The sequence below is a fragment of the Mytilus edulis genome, chromosome 8 (assembly GCF_963676685.1).
Source record: "Mytilus edulis chromosome 8, xbMytEdul2.2, whole genome shotgun sequence".
Lineage (NCBI taxonomy): Eukaryota > Metazoa > Mollusca > Bivalvia > Mytilida > Mytilidae > Mytilus > Mytilus edulis.
The window spans coordinates 90420942-90440775 of record NC_092351.1 but is presented as its reverse complement, the minus strand read 5'-3'; the positions used below and the strand labels follow the sequence as shown (position 1 = coordinate 90440775).

General features: G+C 34.3%; 1 protein-coding gene across 2 annotated transcripts; it reads right to left on the bottom strand.

Moving 5' to 3' along the window:
• Window positions 1-450: 450 nt before the first annotated feature.
• Window positions 451-15442, bottom strand: LOC139486599 (uncharacterized). Of its 2 annotated transcripts, none has more exons than XM_071271524.1 (6): window positions 15305-15442; window positions 10050-10130; window positions 6471-6564; window positions 5605-5729; window positions 2554-2709; window positions 451-2316 (listed from the first exon to the last, which is right to left on the bottom strand). In XM_071271524.1, the coding sequence occupies exons 2-6, from the start codon at window positions 10123-10125 to the stop codon at window positions 1790-1792; spliced, it is 978 nt and encodes a 325-aa protein (XP_071127625.1). In that variant the 5' UTR covers window positions 10126-10130; window positions 15305-15442; the 3' UTR covers window positions 451-1789. The 2 variants fall into 2 exon arrangements, with proteins under 2 accessions (XP_071127625.1, XP_071127626.1); XM_071271525.1 differs by lacking the exon at window positions 15305-15442 and adding an exon at window positions 10598-10749.
• Between the last annotated feature and the right edge of the window lie 4392 nt (window positions 15443-19834).

Below are 19834 nucleotides of genomic sequence, written 5' to 3'. Positions count from 1 at the left end.
CTATGCACACGTAGCAGTGTTTTAACAAAATAACATAATCAAAGATTGCTCCTTCAAAAGAACACAAGCTATGCAAACGTAGCAGTGTTTTAAAAAAATAGGCATAATCAAAGATTGTTCCTTCAAAAAAACACTGGCTGCACATGTAACATTGTTTTTACAAAATAACATAATCAAAGATTGTTCCTTCAAAAGAACACTGGCTACACATGTAGCAGTGTATAAACAAAATAATATAATCAGAGATTGTCCATTTCAAAACTCAAAATCAAAATAAAATGTTTGACAAATTAAATTTCAAAAACAACTGTATGCTGATTTTTATAGATTAAGGCGATGTTCACGTATCTAGGCTTTAGCAGTCAACCTACAGTACTTATAAAGGCTTTAAAATGAAAATAAAAAGCATTTCGTTTGGTGCTTTTAATGTACTTTATGTTTATTCATAAATTTTTTGATTTATTGTATTTCTGAAAGTATATATATAAATGATTCATGACATATTGTTTTTGCTATACGCAGATGCAGTTCAATGATTTCTAAACGCATAGATGGATTGTTGGACATTTATCTCCATTTATTTACCTCTACTATTGTATTTGTATTTAATATAGAATATTCTATGTTTCTCTGTAAACTTGTATTTAGTTTTTAGAGAATAAAATATCCATCTGTCTTATATCTATCTATTAGCCAACACATCCAAATCTCCTTATTTTATAAACTTAGTATACATGTATGTACCATTTCATTAAAATACGAAAATCATCCCAATTACGTATACTTCGTCTTAATCACAAAATAAAATATCATATTTAGGTTCCACATGTATTCAAACACTCATATAGTCTAATTGATTTCATTTTGGTAGATTTAAAATGCATGTGGTCAATCTTCCGACTACCGGTATACTAAAATAAATTTTACATCCTTAAAAAATATACATGGTCAATTTTTCTCTTTGGTCCATTTTTAAAGATATACACGACTAATAAATAATGAACTTGTTTCACGCTTACTATAATTGTCAACATAAACATTATTTCAGTATCACATTCACACACTTCGACATTCATTTTCTCTCTAAAGGGTGATGATAGACATTATTTATGATAGGCCACTCCGAATTGAATGCTTGTTCTTCTGACGTTGATCTAAGATGAACATTTCAGCAAGCAAATCCGAAATACATGCACTGATTGAATCAATTCGGAGTGACCTTAACGTGAATATCGGACATTTGTAATGAACAATGGAACAAGGAGTGAAATCTGGTTTGTTCATTGTTGAAGGCCGTACGGTGACCTATAGTTCTTAATGACTGTGTCATTTTGGTCTCTTATGGACAGTTGTCTCATTGGCAATCATACCACATCTTCTTTTTTATATTAGAAGCGAAGCTCCTGCTAGAGGAGGAAGATAAAGACTAGGTAACAGGTAACAGGTTATACCTTGCTATGGGCTCTCCAATACTAGTAGCAATGTGATGTTTTTGCTTCGTGTCAAAAGGCTAAATGTGACTTTTGGACGAGGAACAGCAATATAAGCGCTGCTCCTTAGTTGGATACGTGTGATATTTTCTGGCTCTGTTTATAAATATATCATTGTATAACTACCTACATTAATATTAAAACAGTTGCCGCTGTTGCTACCTTTAGGTTGGAATAAAAATACGTAATACGAAGTAAAATAACTTAAAACAACTTACAAATATCCTATACTGACTTATCAAGAATAATAATTACGACCACCTCCCCCACACACATATACACACACATACACATAATCATTAATACCTCACAGCTGTATTGTCAGGAACACAAGGCATATTAATATCACATAAACTAACAATCAGCGGGTTGGGATCATTTGGGGAATACGGTGGTGGCGGGGAAGACGGTAGTCTCTCAATGACGTCATGTCCGTTATATGGCGGTGGTTCTGTTGGTCCCGAGTATATCGGTAACATAATGCTCAATGGGATATCGGTATCCGTGGTTTCTGTTTCTGGATTTGGTAGACTTTCCCCATGGCTTACTCTGTCTGTTCGAATCACATTTCGACGCCGCCTCGCAATTTGACGTCTCCCTTCTTCTGAATTTGCATCTGGGTTAATAGTTCCACTTCCCGGTCGACAAGAACATCGTCTAGAAGACACACACAAACAAATAAGCACAACACTTCCGGTAAGCAAAACTAAAGCCCCTATTATTCCACCAACGATTTTTGTTGTCAGAGAATGCTTTTTGTTTTTATCGTCTTCTTCGTCTTCTTCGTCTTCCTTGTCTTTCTTGTCACATGCCTCGCGCAAATCATCTAAAAATATAAGAGAAATATCACATGTCAAACAAAATGGGCGCCGAACGTTCATCAGAACATAAAACAAAAAACATTTATGCGGATATAGTCATATGAAATTCATTTTTTTTTCGCTAGTCCTGTTTATGCGTGACAAACCAAGTCAGGATATTCGTTTTTAAAATCTCCACCCCCTCCCCCCATCGTTCCCCACCCCACCACCGAATATCAATATCCTCTATCAAAAACACTAACCTTTTTCTCCTGAAACGAAGGTAAATGTAAAGCCTTCATATTCTACGTAGTTGTCAGAGTAAAATTCAAAATATAAGACACCATCGTCACTGATGATATCGCTTGGAGCTGTAGATCCACAGTATTTACCGATTTGTCTGCCTGTATCATCCTCACCTAAAACATAAAACAAATCAAGTGATGTGCGAATGTTTCTGGTACCATTAAGTAGCCTCTCGAATAATCATTTGAAACATCAACAACAAGAGAAATAAATTTCACACCGGAAGCTAAATAATGCTGATACTAGAAGAGAAATGTATTCCGTTTACTCTATAGTATACCCACCGTCGTATATCACAAGTTTGTCGTTATAGTATACTAACCGTCGTTTATCACAAGTTTCTATAGTATACCCACCGTCGTATATCACAAGTTTGTCGTTATAGTATACCAACCGTCGTATATCACAAGTTTGTCGTTATAGTATACCCACCGTCGTATATCACAAGTTTGTCGTTATAGTATACCCACCGTCGTATATCACAAGTTTGTCGTTATAGTATACCAACCGTCGTTTATCACAAGTTTGTCGTTATAGTATACCCACCGTCGTATATCACAAGTTTGTCGTTATAGTATACCCACCGTCGTTTATCACAAGTTTGTCATTATAGTATACCCACCGTCGTATATCACAAGTTTGTCGTTATAGTATACCCACCGTCGTATATCACAAGTTTGTCGTTATAGTATACCAACCGTCGTTTATCACAAGTTTCTATAGTATACCCACCGTCGTATATCACAAGTTTGTCTTTATAGTATACCCACCGTCGTATATAACAAGTTTGTCATTATAGTATACCCACCGTCGTATATCACAAGTTTGTCATTATAGTATACCCACCGTCGTATATCACAAGTTTGTCGATATAGAATACCCACCGTCGTATATCACAAGTTTGTCATTATAGTATACCAACCGTCGTTTATCACAAGTTTCTATAGTATACCCACCGTCGTATATCACAAGTTTGTCTTTATAGTATACCCACCGTCGTATATCACAAGTTTGTCGTTATAGTATACCAACCGTCGTTTATCACAAGTTTCTATAGTATACCCACCGTCGTATATCACAAGTTTGTCTTTATAGTATACCCACCGTCGTATATCACAAGTTTGTCGTTATAGTATACCAACCGTCGTTTATCACAAGTTTCTATAGTATACCCACCGTCGTATATCACAAGTTTGTCTTTATAGTATACCCAGGGTCGTATATCACAAGTTTGTCGTTATAGTATATACCCAGGGTCGTATATCACAAGTTTGTCGTTATAGTATACCCACCGTCGTATATCACAAGTTTGTCTTTATAGTATACCAACCGTCGTTTATCACAAGTTTCTATAGTATACCCACCGTCGTATATCACAAGTTTGTCTTTATAGTATACCCAGGGTCGTATATCACAAGTTTGTCGTTATAGTATACCCACCGTCGTATATCACAAGTTTGTCGTTATAGTATACCCACCGTCGTATATCACAAGTTTGTCATTATAGTATACCAACCGTCGTTTATCACAAGTTTCTATAGTATACCCACCGTCGTATATCACAAGTTTGTCGTTATAGTATACCCACCGTCGTATATCACAAGTTTGTCATTATAGTATACCAACCGTCGTTTATCACAAGTTTCTATAGTATACCCACCGTCGTATATCACAAGTTTGTCGTTATAGTATACCCACCGTCGTATATCACAAGTTTGTCATTATAGTATACCAACCGTCGTTTATCACAAGTTTCTATAGTATACCCACCGTCGTATATCACAAGTTTGTCATTATAGTATACCCACCGTCGTATATCACAAGTTTGTCTTTATAGTATACCCACCGTCGTATATCACAAGTTTGTCGTTATAGTATACCAACCGTCGTTTATCACAAGTTTCTATAGTATACCCACCGTCGTATATCACAAGTTTGTCTTTATAGTATACCCACCGTCGTATATCACAAGTTTGTCTTTATAGTATACCCACCGTCGTATATCACAAGTTTGTCGTTATAGTATACCCACCGTCGTATATCACAAGTTTGTCGTTATAGTATACCAACCGTCGTTTATCACAAGTTTCTATAGTATACCCACCGTCGTATATCACAAGTTTGTCATTATAGTATACCCACCGTCGTATATCACAAGTTTGTCTTTATAGTATACCTAGGGTCGTATATCACAAGTTTGTCGTTATAGTATACCCACCGTCGTATATCACAAGTTTGTCTTTATAGTATACCCACCGTCGTATATCACAAGTTTGTCGTTATAGTATACCAACCGTCGTTTATCACAAGTTTCTATAGTATACCCACCGTCGTATATCACAAGTTTGTCTTTATAGTATACCCACCGTCGTATATCACAAGTTTGTCTTTATAGTATACCCACCGTCGTATATCACAAGTTTGTCGTTATAGTATACCCACCGTCGTATATCACAAGTTTGTCGTTATAGTATACCAACCGTCGTTTATCACAAGTTTCTATAGTATACCCACCGTCGTATATCACAAGTTTGTCATTATAGTATACCCACCGTCGTATATCACAAGTTTGTCTTTATAGTATACCTAGGGTCGTATATCACAAGTTTGTCGTTATAGTATACCCACCGTCGTTTATCACAAGTTTGTCGTTATAGTATACCCACCGTCGTATATCACAAGTTTGTCTTTATAGTATACCCACCGTCGTATATCACAAGTTTGTCGTTATAGTATACCCACCGTCGTATATCACAAGTTTGTCGTTATAGTATACCCACCGTCGTATATAACAAGTTTGTCGTTATAGTATACCCACCGTCGTATATCACAAGTTTGTCTTTATAGTATACCCACCGTCGTATATCACAAGTTTGTCGTTATAGTATACCCACCGTCGTATATCACAAGTTTGTCGTTATAGTATACCCACCGTCGTATATCACAAGTTTGTCGTTATAGTATACCCACCGTCGTATATAACAAGTTTGTCGTTATAGTATACCCACCGTCGTATATCATAAGGTTGTCGTGGTCACAATGATGATGAGGTTCCAACATAAAACTTTCAAAGCAAATCTTCACTTCGTTTTTTGGTTTATCAGCTCGTATCTGCCAACAATGAAAAAAGTCCCTAAAATTAAAAAAAAACACACTATAAATATAATAAAATCCAGAAACATTTTACCAATCAGTTTCACAGTCGTAAAACCAACAAAAAAGCAGAAAAGGGAGATAATTTAAGATTTAAGTGTCGACTCTGTAATTCCACAGCTCTCACACGACTTGTAGTGTCGGCTCTGTAATTCCACAGCTCTCACACGACTTGTAGTGTCGGCTCTGTAATTCCACAGCTCTCACACGACTTGTAGTGTGGGCTCTGTAATTCCACAGCTCTCACACGACTTGTAGTGTGGGCTCTGTAATTCCACAGCTCTCACACGACTTGTAGTGTGGGCTCTGTAATTCCACAGTTCTCACACGACTTGTAGTGTGGTTTCTGTAATTCCACAGCTCTCACACGACTTGTAGTGTGGGTTCTGTAATTCCACAGCTCTCGCACGACTTGTAGTCGGCTCTGTAATTCCACAGCTCTCACACGACTTGTAGTCACACATGAATATTAAATTCCGTAAACATTCAATAATGTTGTCGTTTATTTATTAAGCAACTATGTACCACAAAAGCTACAGTGAAATTTAAAATATGTTTTACAAGCTATTATAATTTAGTAAAATTAGGACCTTGATCGACGTTTAGGTATGTTGTGTTTTTAAACCATTATATATACATCATCATTTGTCAATACATTATAACTTAATTTGGATAAGTACTACCCTGTACTTGTTATACATCATCATTTGACATAACTTACTTTGGATAAGAACCATGTACTTGTGGTAATGTAAAACTTGAGGCATATGGTTTGGCTATATAATATTCACACTTCTGTTTTTTCCAACACATAGCTGTATAGTAAAGAAAATAATACATCACATTACATGAGCATAAAAAATATAAAACCTTGTGTATTAACAGGTTTAAAATCCAGCTGAAAACATATATAATGAGTGCCATGAAACTTAATACGAGGATTTTAATCCTGTTGAAAACATATATATTATGAAGCGTCACTGATGAGTCCTTTGTAGACGAAACGCGCGTCTGGCGTAAGTGTAAAATTAAGAGTCTATGATGAGTTTATAATGAGTACTAGACGTACAATGAAATGTCATGTACATTAAAAGGAGGATTGACACAACTTTATTTCAGATATCACATATCTTATATTTTGGCAAAAAAAAAGGTTCAACTCTGTCAAATGAATTAATTTAAAGTATTGGTTAAACGCAACCGCGTGGAGACCGAGTATATTCAATATTAGGTTAGTAGGAAGGCGGGGCTTATTTCAATACACGGTTAGTAGTTGTGTTTCGTCCCTTTATAAAAACAACACGGTGTTGAGGAAAAAACTTTAAAGGTTTCAACAGACAATGTAATCATGATGATAAACGATTGAAATTAATGAATGAAATAAATTTAAAGCTAATACGTTGTTATTGTTGGCATTTGTTATTGTATAGACCAATGGAAGTAGGTTCTTAATACAAACGGTATTGAAGAGTTGATCATATTTATAGGCAACTTATCTAAATACCACATGTTAAGATAGTCGGTAAGATAAAATTCGTTACATAGTGTGCTAGTGACCTAATACAATATATATCGTATTAGGTCACTAGCACTCTTCTATGTAACTAATATTCTATTGTATAATTCCTGATGTAATAGTCCAAGATAATTCTTTAAATTAACTGTTTGGTAACCATGACAATGCAAATAACCGGGTTTTTTTATATGGACCACTATCTTTCTACATTCATTTTGCAAAGTTTCATGAAAATCTGTCTCAACCATCTCCTATATACCTAACCAAGTATAAGGAAGGGTTGAGGTCTCACAAAACATGTTTAACCCGCCGCATTTTTGCTCCTGTCCCATTGGTGGCCTTGGGCTATTTTCTTCTCTTTGGACGGGTTGTTGTCTCTTTGATACATTCTCTATTTCGATTCTCAGATTTATTAGTTAGATTTGTGTGTTAGAGATAATGTTAATATATGTTCTACAATAGCGTGAGTTAGATTTGTGTGTTAGAGATAATGTTAATATATGTTCTACAATAGCGTGAGTTAGATTTGTGTGTTAGAGATAATGTTAATATATGTTCTACAATAGCGTGAGTTAGATTTGTGTGTTAGAGATATTGTTAATATATGTTCTACAATAGCGTGAGTTAGATTTGTGTATTAGAGATAATGTTAATATATGTTCTACAATAGCGTGAGTTAGATTTGTGTGTTAGAGATAATGTTAATATATGTTCTACAATAGCGTGAGTTAGATTTGTGTGTTAGAGATAATGTTAATATATGTTCTACAATAGCGTGAGTTAGATTTGTGTGTTAGAGATAATGTTAATATATGTTCTACAATAGCGTGAGTTAGATTTGTGTGTTAGAGATAATGTTAATATATGTTCTACAATAGCGTGAGTTAGATTTGTGTGTTAGAGATAATGTTAATATATGTTCTACAATAGCGTGAGTTAGATTTGTGTGTTAGAGATAATGTTAATATATGTTCTACAATAGCGTGAGTTAGATTTGTGTGTTAGAGATAATGTTAATATATGTTCTACAATAGCGTGAGTTAGATGTGTGTGTTAGAGATAATGTTAATATATGTTCTACAATAGCGTGAGTTAGATGTGTGTGTTAGAGATAATGTTAATATATGTTCTACAATAGCGTGAGTTAGATTTGTGTGTTAGAGATAATGTTAATATATGTTCTACAATAGCGTGAGTTAGATTTGTGTGTTAGAGATAATGTTAATATATGTTCTACAATAGCGTGAGTTAGATTTGTGTGTTAGAGATAATGTTAATATATGTTCTACAATAGCGTGAGTTAGATTTGTGTGTAAGAGATAATGTTAATATATGTTCTACAATAGCGTGAGTTAGATTTGTGTGTAAGAGATAATGTTAATATATGTTCTACAATAGCGTGAGTTAGATTTGTGTGTAAGAGATAATGTTAATATATGTTCTACAATAGCGTGAGTTAGATTTGTGTGTTAGAGATAATGTTAATATATGTTCTACAATAGCGTGAGTTAGATTTGTGTGTTAGAGATAATGTTAATATATGTTCTACAATAGCGTGAGTTAGATTTGTGTGTTAGAGATAATGTTAATATATGTTCTACAATAGCGTGAGTTAGATTTGTGTGTTAGAGATAATGTTAATATATGTTCTACAATAGCGTGAGTTAGATTTGTGTGTAAGAGATAATGTTAATATATGTTCTACAATAGCGTGAGTTAGATTTGTGTGTAAGAGATAATGTTAATATATGTTCTACAATAGCGTGAGTTAGATTTGTGTGTAAGAGATAATGTTAATATATGTTCTACAATAGCGTGAAAGACTTTGACAAAGTACGTTTGTTTGTTGTTTTTTCTTCTTCATCTGATCGTGGTGATCGTGGTGATCGTGGTGATCGTGGTGATCGTGGTGGTCGTGGTGATCGTGGTGATCGTGGTGATCGTGGTGATCGTGGTGATCATGGTGATCGTGGTGGTCGTGGTGATCGTGGTGATCGTGGTGATCGTGGTGATCGTGGTGGTCGTGGTGATCGTGGTGGTCGTGGTGATCGTGGTGATCGTGGTGATCGTGGTGATCGTGGTGATATTTCATGGGTGAATTCATCATATTCTTTCTACCCATTTATACCACAAGGATAAGAATCTCTGAGTACCCATAGTGACTTAGTTATAAACAAGAGACAGAAAGAACTGATAGCAAAGTACCGAAAGCGACTTAAACCTAGTTTTACGAACAATTTAGACTATTTTAATTTTTATTTAGTAGATTTCTGAAGGAATATTCTACATAATTTTCTTTTATTCAAATCTACCATTTTGTAGATCTATTGGTATTATTAGTTACATTGTGTGCTAGTGACCTAATGCGGTATATATTGGTTCAGTAAATTCCATATGGGATGAGAACGAATTTACCTTACCGACTATCATAACATGTGGCCATAGGCTAGTGTCCTATCATAGTGAGCAAGTCTCCAATGCCGTATGCAGAAAGAAACTATACTTTCATTGATTATTCAAAAACAAATGCCAGCAATAACACTGGTAACTTGTTATCTTTAAATGTGTTTTATGAATTATTTCAATCTTTCATCATCTGTTGAAACCTTAAAGATTTTTCCTCAGTACCGTTTTGTTATTATAAAGGGACGTAACACCACTGCTGAAATAAACCCCGCTTACCTACTAACCTTATATGCCATAATGTATACACCATCTACACGCAGTTGCTTTTAAGCAATGATATCCCTAGAAATGTATAGGAGGTACGATAAGAGCACTCACCTTGTAATGTAAACACAGAAAATATAATCAAAGTGACAATAACAATCCTCTTTATGTAGTATCCATCTTTTGCCATACCATCTGTAACAAATAAAAGTCATTATGTAAACTGTAAACTGTAAACTGTCTCCGTCTATATCTCGTTCACAAGCATTTGTTTGGGAGGGCAGCATGTTTACTTGCATAAAGTAACAATATGCATTAGTATGAAATACTGGCCGATCTTAATCATTTTTATCGATCTTACGAATGCTGTCCGATATAACGAATGCTCATTTTGACATAAGTTTCTCCATTTCCAATTTGACCAGGCATGCAGGTTTACACATTGTCAATGCATAGATACATTGTATAACTAAAGGAAAAGTATGAGGATCTTATTCCTTCTGTATTTACATAAGATAAGTGATGTTCGCCAATTAACACAATTGTCCATCCATTTGTAGCTGTTCATCAAAACGAGTCGACAGCCCTGTCGCTAAGACACAAGATGATCCGTTCAAATGCTGAGTTTTATTTCATATAAGACTGTATTATTAATTTCTTACCATTGTGACTTGTTCCTAATGCTTGTCTCTATAAGTCGTGGATAAAATTTACTTTTGTTTTAATTACATACATATAGATATATATATATATGTATACACTACGTAAATAACATTTATATATACACTACTTAAACAAGTACCTAGACATTTTATATTTATCGGTGATATATCCAACAAAGAGTTTACAAATTGGGCTTTAAATCTATGAAGGGTATATAAGGTTGGATTAACAAATATCGTGACAGAATAATCTATATATATATAATTTAATATTTGATATTGCCAGCCGTTCTAAATTATTACAGTCGTACTAGACCGTAAACACTCGTACTAGACCGTAAACACTCGACCTTCACTTAACTTAATACTGATACGTTCTAATTTTTATCAAATATCCACACTTGGTAATATAAATGAACAGCTGCGTCGTGAGCGCATGATACGCCCGTCTCATTTTCAAAGAATAAAGTTAAATTACATCTCAAAGTCATATTTGATATTTATGAAAATAAAAAGGGAGCTTACAATGTACATCAATAGATATAAACATTTCACCAAAATTTCATGGGAATTTCTGAAAGCTTTTTTGAGTTATTGTCCAAAAACTGGAAACCCCCTTTTTTTTAATGAATAAACCCCCATAACTCGGAAATGTAAAATTTATAAAATTCCTAAGGAAGCTTACATCAATAAACATAAATAATAATCACCAAAGTTGCATGAGAACTGCTTAAAGCATCTTTGAGTAATTGTCCGAAAACTGGAAAATCCCCCCCCCCCCAAAAAAAATCCCCCTTTGTATGAATAAAATCCTGCAAGTCGGAAACATAAAATTTTGAATTTATAAAAACCGAAAATCATGTCAATAGATAAATGTATAAGCAATTCACAAAAATTTCTTGCAAGATGTTGAAAGCATTCTGAGTTATTTTCTACAAACTGGAAAATCTCCCTTTTTTAATGAATAAAACCCATAACTTAGAAAAATAGTATCTTAAATTCATATATAATAAAAAAAAAACTAAAAACAAACGGAGCCTACATCAATGAATATTTAAAACAAATTCAATTCATAAAAGTTTTTTGCAAATTGGTTAAAGCCTTTTTGGAGTTAATGTCCGACATGTTGACGAAGGACGGACAGACAACGGTATACCATAATACGTTCCGTAAACGGGCGTATAAAAATGAAAAAAAGGTTAACTTGGTTTATGTCATGTCAATGGCGTACAAATTACTATGGTTATTTTGTTTTTGAGCGATTCAAGTTTCTCATTTTCTGATAAGATTCATTTGGTGTTTGTATGCTCGGTTTTTCTTCTTGTCTTTTTATCTGTGTTGTATCTAGTGGTAGAGATGATCGAGCCGTTGGAATAGGTCATTATTTCAAGCTTCGTGATAAAGGGCCAGGAGCTTAGGTTTAAATATTGATTTATTTTCCTAAATAATTGAAAAAATATGCAAGTTATTCCTTTTTTTCTATTTATCTATTTTAGTTTTCAAGTTAAAAAGCAAAATTGCAAAACGCTATGTTAGTCTATATTTGTCAAGATAATAGGCAAAAATTGAGGAAAATCATCAGTAAAGCAATTTTGCAACTTTCATTTTGTTCTGATCTATAGTCAATTTGCCTAGATATTTGAAAAATGCCATTTAACCTCTATGGTGTATCTTTAACCATGTCCGCCATGTTAGTCGGTAGGTTGGGCCATCGCAAACATTTTTCAAACAAACATATAATTTATACCACATACATCATTGTAGCAAATTTTACTTTACCGGGTTGCGTTGTGGACCGTTGAGACTATTGGAATTGTAGGGTGTCTTCAATATCTGTATCTGTTTGGGTACGTCTTAGTTACAAATGCTGCCTTTTATAAACGGGGTGAAGGCGTCGTCGATTTATTGACGTTTCGCGAGAGCAGATTTAAAGCTCTCTACGCTTGTTGCGCACACACTGTGTCTTCTCGGTGGTTCCAGTTAATTTTTGTTGACAAAATTTGAATGTTGCGGCGTTTTACTCGGAATGTCAAAACATCTGGTATTGTTACTCACTTGTTTTTCATTTATGTTAGTTGCTTGGTAATGGTCAAACATATTTGGTGTGATGATTAGACTTGGAATTGGTGCTTTTAAGAAGTCGTCTAGATCAATAGCAGGAACCAGTTGGTGATTTTAAGAAGTCGTCTAGATCAATAGCAGGAACCAGTTGGTGATTTTAAAAAGTCGTCTAGATCAATAGCAGGAACCAGTTGGTGATTTTAAGAAGTCGTCTAGATCAATAGCAGGAACCGGTTGGTGATTTTAAGAAATCGTCTAGATCAATAGCAGGAACCAGTTGGTGATTTTAAGAAGTCGTCTAGATCAATAGCAGGAACCAGTTGGTGATTTTAAGAAGTCGTCTAGATCAATAGCAGGAACCAGTTGGTGATTTTAAGAAGTCGTCTAGATCAATAGCAGGAACCGGTTGGTGATTTTAAGAAATCGTCTAGATCAATAGCAGGAACCAGTTGGTGATTTTAAGAAATCGTCTAGATCAATAGAAGGAACCAGTTGGTGATTTTAAGAAGTCGTCTTGATCAATAGCAGGAACCAGTTGGTGATTGTAAGAAGTCGTCTTGATCAATAGCAGGAACCAGTTGGTGAATTTAAGAAGTCGTCTAGATCAATAGCAGGAACCAGTTGGTGAATTTAAGAAGTCGTCTAGATCAATAGCAGGAACCAGTTGGTGAATTTAAGAAGTCGTCTAGATCAATAGCAGGAACCAGTTGGTGAATTTAAGAAGTCGTCTACATCAATAACAGGAACCAGTTGGTGAATTTAAGAAGTCGTCTAGATCAATAGCAGGAACTAGTTCCCCAACCACTTTGTACAAAACTATTAGTGTTTGACTTGTGCGTCTGTGTTGTAATTCTTTGAGTTCTACTTTGGTAAGCATATTTGTTTCGCGGTAATCTTCTCTTACAATTGTTTTGTAGTCGCCTGTAATGAATTAAGTGTGCTGATTGCCTCTGTATTCTTTCCAGTTTGTTTTAAATCTTCTGTACTGTAGGGGTCTTATAAAGTTTACTTGCATTCTAGTGGTCAGTACCGTAAGTTACTTCTAGTGAGTATACTAGGATTGAGTTTGTCTTGTGGACAGTACCGTAAGTTACTTCTAGTGAGTATACTAGGGTTGAGTTTGTCTTTTTTTTTCAACATTTGCAATATGGGGTTCTCTACTTCAGATCTGCTGATATCTGCACTCCTAGGTATGGGTTGTTCTGGACTTGTTGGAGTATGTGGCTGTTTAGTGTGTAGAATCTCTCTCTACTTCAGATCTGCTGATATCTGCACTCCTAGGTATGGGTTGTTCTGGACTTGTTGGAGTATGTGGCTGTTTAGTGTGTAGAATCTCTCTCTACTTCAGATCTGCTGATATCTGCACTCCTAGGTATGGGTTGTTCTGGACTTGTTGGAGTATGTGGCTGTTTAGTGTGTAGAATCTCTCTCTACTTCAGATCTGCTGATATCTGCACTCCTAGGTATGGGTTGTTCTGGACTTGTTGGAGTATGTGGCTGTTTAGTGTGTAGAATCTCTCTCTACTTCAGATCTGCTGATATCTGCACTCCTAGGTATGGGTTGTTCTGGACTTGTTGGAGTATGTGGCTGTTTAGTGTGTAGAATCTCTCTCTACTTCAGATCTGCTGATATCTGCACTCCTAGGTATGGGTTGTTCTGGACTTGTTGGAGTATGTGGCTGTTTAGTGTGTAGAATCTCTCTCTACTTCAGATCTGCTGATATCTGCACTCCTAGGTATGGGTTGTTCTGGACTTGTTGGAGTATGTGGCTGTTTAGTGTGTAGAATCTCTCTCTACTTCAGATCTGCTGATATCTGCACTCCTAGGTATGGGTTGTTCTGGACTTGTTGGAGTATGTGGCTGTTTAGTGTGTAGAATCTCTGACTTTTGTTTTTGATGCTTAGAATGTAGCATTATCTTTAGTTAATCGTATACCCCATTTGTTTGCCCAATCTTCTCTGTTTGGTATGTCTTCTTGCAGTAGTTTGTTTGATGGTTCTGTATAGTAAGCAGACATCGGCGAACAGTCGTAATGATGGATTTGACAGTGACAGGTAAATATGTCGGACTAGGAATCGTCATGTTGTAAAAAAACGTTTTAAATAAATTTAACCATGAGATTGAAACGAGATGTTGGGAATAGATAAGATAAAGATAAAGATATTTTATTTCCTAATCATAGGACTCATAACAAGCATGTAATCACATAAAGTAAAAAATAAAAAGCCTTTCTCTCCCACTCGCATACACTCACACATACAACTATCGTTCTGATTTAGGATGATTGATTTAACAGTACAACATGTAAATGAAAAATAAAATACAGACACGGGAATAGTCAATACGTCACAGCTACTCATAATAGCAAATTTGACAATTTGACAAAAAATCGGGCACTGTTCACGTCTTGAGACACATGCAATATATATATTATAGACCAATAATTGATATTGAAATAATACGACCTTTATGTTTGACCTACTTTTAAGGTTTTTGCGACTTTCCAATGTAACGACCTCCAAGAAGAATGCGGAAGTTCTTATTCATTTATTTTCTAATTGCGAGTTTAAACATTTATTTGTTAACAATCATAATGATTGTCAAATTTAATAAATAACCGGATGTGATTCACCTGTACAACTTACCTGAACCATTTTTATTTCCTATATATTGATCTCCATCGTAATCATCTTTTGGTCGTAGCAACGAATAAATAAATAATCACATGCACATAATATTGTCAACTGACATAATTAATAAAAACCATGACATCATCCCGACATAAATGTTGTATGGAGAGAATTTTAAAGATCAAATTTCTTCACGGGTGAATAGTGGCATTAAAAGGTTTTATACAATTTTAAAATATTTAAACACAGAGGCACGCTTCGGGGAGTTTTGTCCAATAAATAAAACTGTCTATATACAGTAGACGATATCGTTCAAGTTGTTTTCCACCATGTGAAAAATCATAACTTAAGAAATTAACATGTTGAATGCTTACTTACAAACATTGAAAAATAGAAAAGTTTTTACACATTAAGTAATAATAAAATGTTGATGGTTTAATATGATGTGTGGTATTTTTTGGCAAATCCTTTTAATATATATGTTCCGGACCATATAAGTATTTGGACCATACGCGTATGGTCGGACCATATGAGTATAATACTCGTTTTGTTATTAACGGGCCCGACCATATGAGTATTTTGACCATAAAGGTATTTTTTTTTCAAATTACATTATAAACGTTTCAATAATACATAAACTTTATCTTTAAAAAGAAAAAACATTGATGGTAACATGACAATTTGTTAATTTTATAATTCAAAAACTACGTTAAAATTAAATATTGATGCCATAGTTAGTTTTCATCGCTAGTTACATTCTTACATGTAGGCTTGGGGTGACATTTTCTGCCACACAGTATCATGGCTTTTTGCATTTGCAAGTCTTGGTTGTGCAGGATCCTTTCCATGTACACCTTTTGTTTGCGAGTGAAAAGCTAGCCTTTTTGCAGCTGCGTACAGTGATACCGAGGTCTTTAGCAATTTTGATGTTTATGGTGTTTTTAAGAAGCTCTAGATCTCAAATATCGTAACATGACTACAATACACCATATTTACAAGACATTTTAAATAAACTATGTTACTTTCAAGTGACTTCTTGTGTAACAGTTCATTAAGAAACTTTTGAAATTTAATTATTTAAGCCGAATTTTTTTTCATTCACTCGTACATTGTAATAACAAATCGGTAATGACCATCGGTTATGACCATGGGTATAAAATGTGTTTATTATAGTTTTGACAATTAAGTGAAATTAACTATGTGAAACTTCTAATTTTTATTTAGCTAATCTTTTTAGCATAATATAATAATAAAATTACCTATATGAAAGTGTCTTTTTAATGAACGGGCAGACCATATGAAGAGTTTAGAAGTATTAAAAGTAAACTGTAACAGAATGTTAATTCCCCCGACCATATGAGTATATACCCATATGGTCATGACCATACGGGTATGGTCCAAATACTCGTATGGTCCGGAGCATATACATTTAATTGATGACTTAGATGTAGATAAAGATACTAATGGTGTCATCGCCACCAAATTAAATGGTAATTGTTCAAGTCTTGTCAGTAGTTTCCGTGTCAAATATTTATGTAATTGTTCAAGTCTTGTCAGTAGTTTCCGTGTCAAATATTCATGTAATTGTTCAAGTCTTGTCAGTAGTTTCCGTGTCAAATATTCATGTAATTGTTCAAGTCTTGCCAGTAGTTTCTGTGTCAAATATTCATGTAATTGTTCAAGTCTTGCCAGTAGTTTCCGTGTCAAATATTCATGTAATTGTTCAAGTCTTGTCAGTAGTTTCCGTGTCAAATATTCATGTAATTGTTCAAGTCTTGCCAGTAGTTTCTGTGTCAAATATTCATGTAATTGTTCAAGTCTTGTCAGTAGTTTCCGTGTCAAATATTCATGTAATTGTTCAAGTCTTGTCAGTAGTTTCCGTGTCAAATATTCATGTAATTGTTCAAGTCTTGTCAGTAGTTTCCGTGTCAAATGTTCATGTAATTGTTCAAGTCTTGTCAGTAGTTTCCGTGTCAAATATTCATGTAATTGTTCAAGTCTTGTCAGTAGTTTCCGTGTCAAATGTTCATGTAATTGTTCAAGTCTTGTCAGTAGTTTCCGTGTCGAATGTTCATGTAATTGTTCAAGTTTTGTCAGTAGTTTCCGTGTCGAATGTTCATGTAATTGTTCAAGTCTTGTCAGTAATTTTCGTGTCAAATGTTCATGTAATTTTTCAAGTCTTGTCAGTATCTTCCGTGTCTTTTATTCATGTAATTGTTCAAGTCTTATCAGTAGTTTCCGTGTCAAATGTTCATGTAATTGTTCAAGTCTTGTCAGTAGTTTCCGTGTCAAATGTTCATGTAATTGTTCAAGTCTTGTCAGTAGTTTCCGTGTCAAATGTTCATGTAATTGTTCAAGTTTTGTCAGTAGTTTCCGTGTCAAATGTTCCTGTAATTGTTCAAGTCTTGTCAGTAGTTTCCGTGTCAAATGTTCATGTAATTGTTTAAGTCTTGTCAGTAGTTTCCGTGTGCCAATTCATAGTGTTTTCGCTCTTTAGAAGATTGGATTTTATTAGCAAATTCTGTCGTTGGTTCGTGTCTGTCATATTAGATATCATTTTTGTCAATATTTTTCAAGTCTAAGCCTTTGATTGCCGAATATATGGTATAACTATTTTCTTCTTTTTGAAGGATGTACGGTTACCTATGATTGCTTACATCCACCTCATTTGAACATGGGTGGATACATCGTGCAGAACGCAACATGCAGGGTCTTAGCTATGTTTGACAGACACGGGATAGCGGTTTTGAAACAGAGAAAAGGTTCAAAAGAGAAAAGGCGACCAAGCTAATTGTAAGCACCAAATAATGTACTAAGTGGAATATTAAAACCGAATCATTATCTATTTCCAACAAGCAAATGCAGACGTTTCCATTGCAACGTTTTCTCAAACACGTCTCCCCAGTTTTCCGTGTCGAAAATGAGATTTTATATGTATAAAGTTTCAGGATATAATACTAATTCTGGTGAATTTTCCCGTTTATGATTTATACAGAAATTATTTCCTATCATAAAATTTAACTAATGCTAGTTACTAAGTTACAATGTATTGGTTTTTTAAAGTTCATTTTTCATCGAAATGTAATGTACGTGTTGCTCATGGTGTTAGATTCTACGTCTCAAGAGGTGAAAACTAATTTTTTTTATTATCTGCATATAATTCGGTATTTATCTGATAGTTTGTAAATCATACACGACTACTATGTTGTGATGACTCTTGACAAACTTATAGTATTTCATTTCCCCATATTTTAGTTTTTTAGGCAATATGCATTTCAATTTTACAAATAAATAAAAGGCCTCAAAGTATTTAGTTTTATCAAGGATTATTTTTCATGGTTTATACTAAATGACGTCACGAGCGGAAGAAGTCAAGACTATAATTGTTGGTGTCGTTCCTGTTGCTCAATACAAATTCTTGGGAAGGGTTTTATGAACTTTTCTCTCCTTTCATCGTCTTTGTTTGTGTTTTATGAACTTTTCTCTCCTTTCATCGTCCTTGTTTGGGTTTTATGAACTTTTCTCTCCTTTCATCGTCTTTGTTTGGGTTACTTTTCTCTCCTTTCATCGTCCTTGTTTGGGTTACTTTTCTCTCCTTTCATCGTCTTTGTTTGGGTTTTATGAACTTTTCTCTCCTTTCATCGTCTTTGTTTGGGTTACTTTTCTCTCCTTTCATCGTCTTTGTTTGGGTTTTATGAACTTTTCTCTCCTTTCATCGTCTTTGTTTGGGTTACTTTTCTCTCCTTTTATCGTCTTTGTTTGGGTTTTATGAACTTTTCTCTCCTTTCATCGTCTTTGTTTGGGTTTTGTGATGACATTGTAATAGTTCCTTTCGAATATCTCCTTGATTTTGTTCTCGGAACATTTTATTTATCGAGATGACATTAAATGAATTTGAGTTGTCTTTCTTCGATCATTCGGAAATATTTAAAATCTCATTGTATGATGTACATATAAAATTATTTAACCTATTATATTTTCTAACATACATCATTCTGAAAGGAGGTAACATTTAGATTATTAACCCCACATTGAAAGGAGGATGTTGTTTAAAAAATCTCAACCTTTCGAAATTGTTCCTTTAAAAAAGTTTTCCATCAAATTACAATAAAGTGGCAAAAATCTGTAAAACACTTTTTCGTGTCACAATACATAATATTCCTGTTCACTTAACACCTGTGTACTCAAAAATAAGTAACATTTTATGTTCACGCATTTTGAGGATGAAACTCACACAAGAATAAAAATTGGTCTGTTTGTGACAAATGAATCGATTAAAGCAAAAGGTTAAAATAAGGTATGCACAAAGTATAAAATTATGAAAAATAAGTTCTAAGATTACACTAGCTGTTTCGTTAAAGAGAAATTATCATGGTATCGCTTATAATTGAAACATTTTGTATTAAAGCAATTTTAAATGAGAATATATATGAGAGAGGGGTTTCACTTGACAATAAAACTTTCAAATTTTGAAACCTGTCTAGGAAAGGATTCTGGTAAATTTTGAAATTATAAAGAATCTAGGGTTTCAATTCCCTCTGGAAA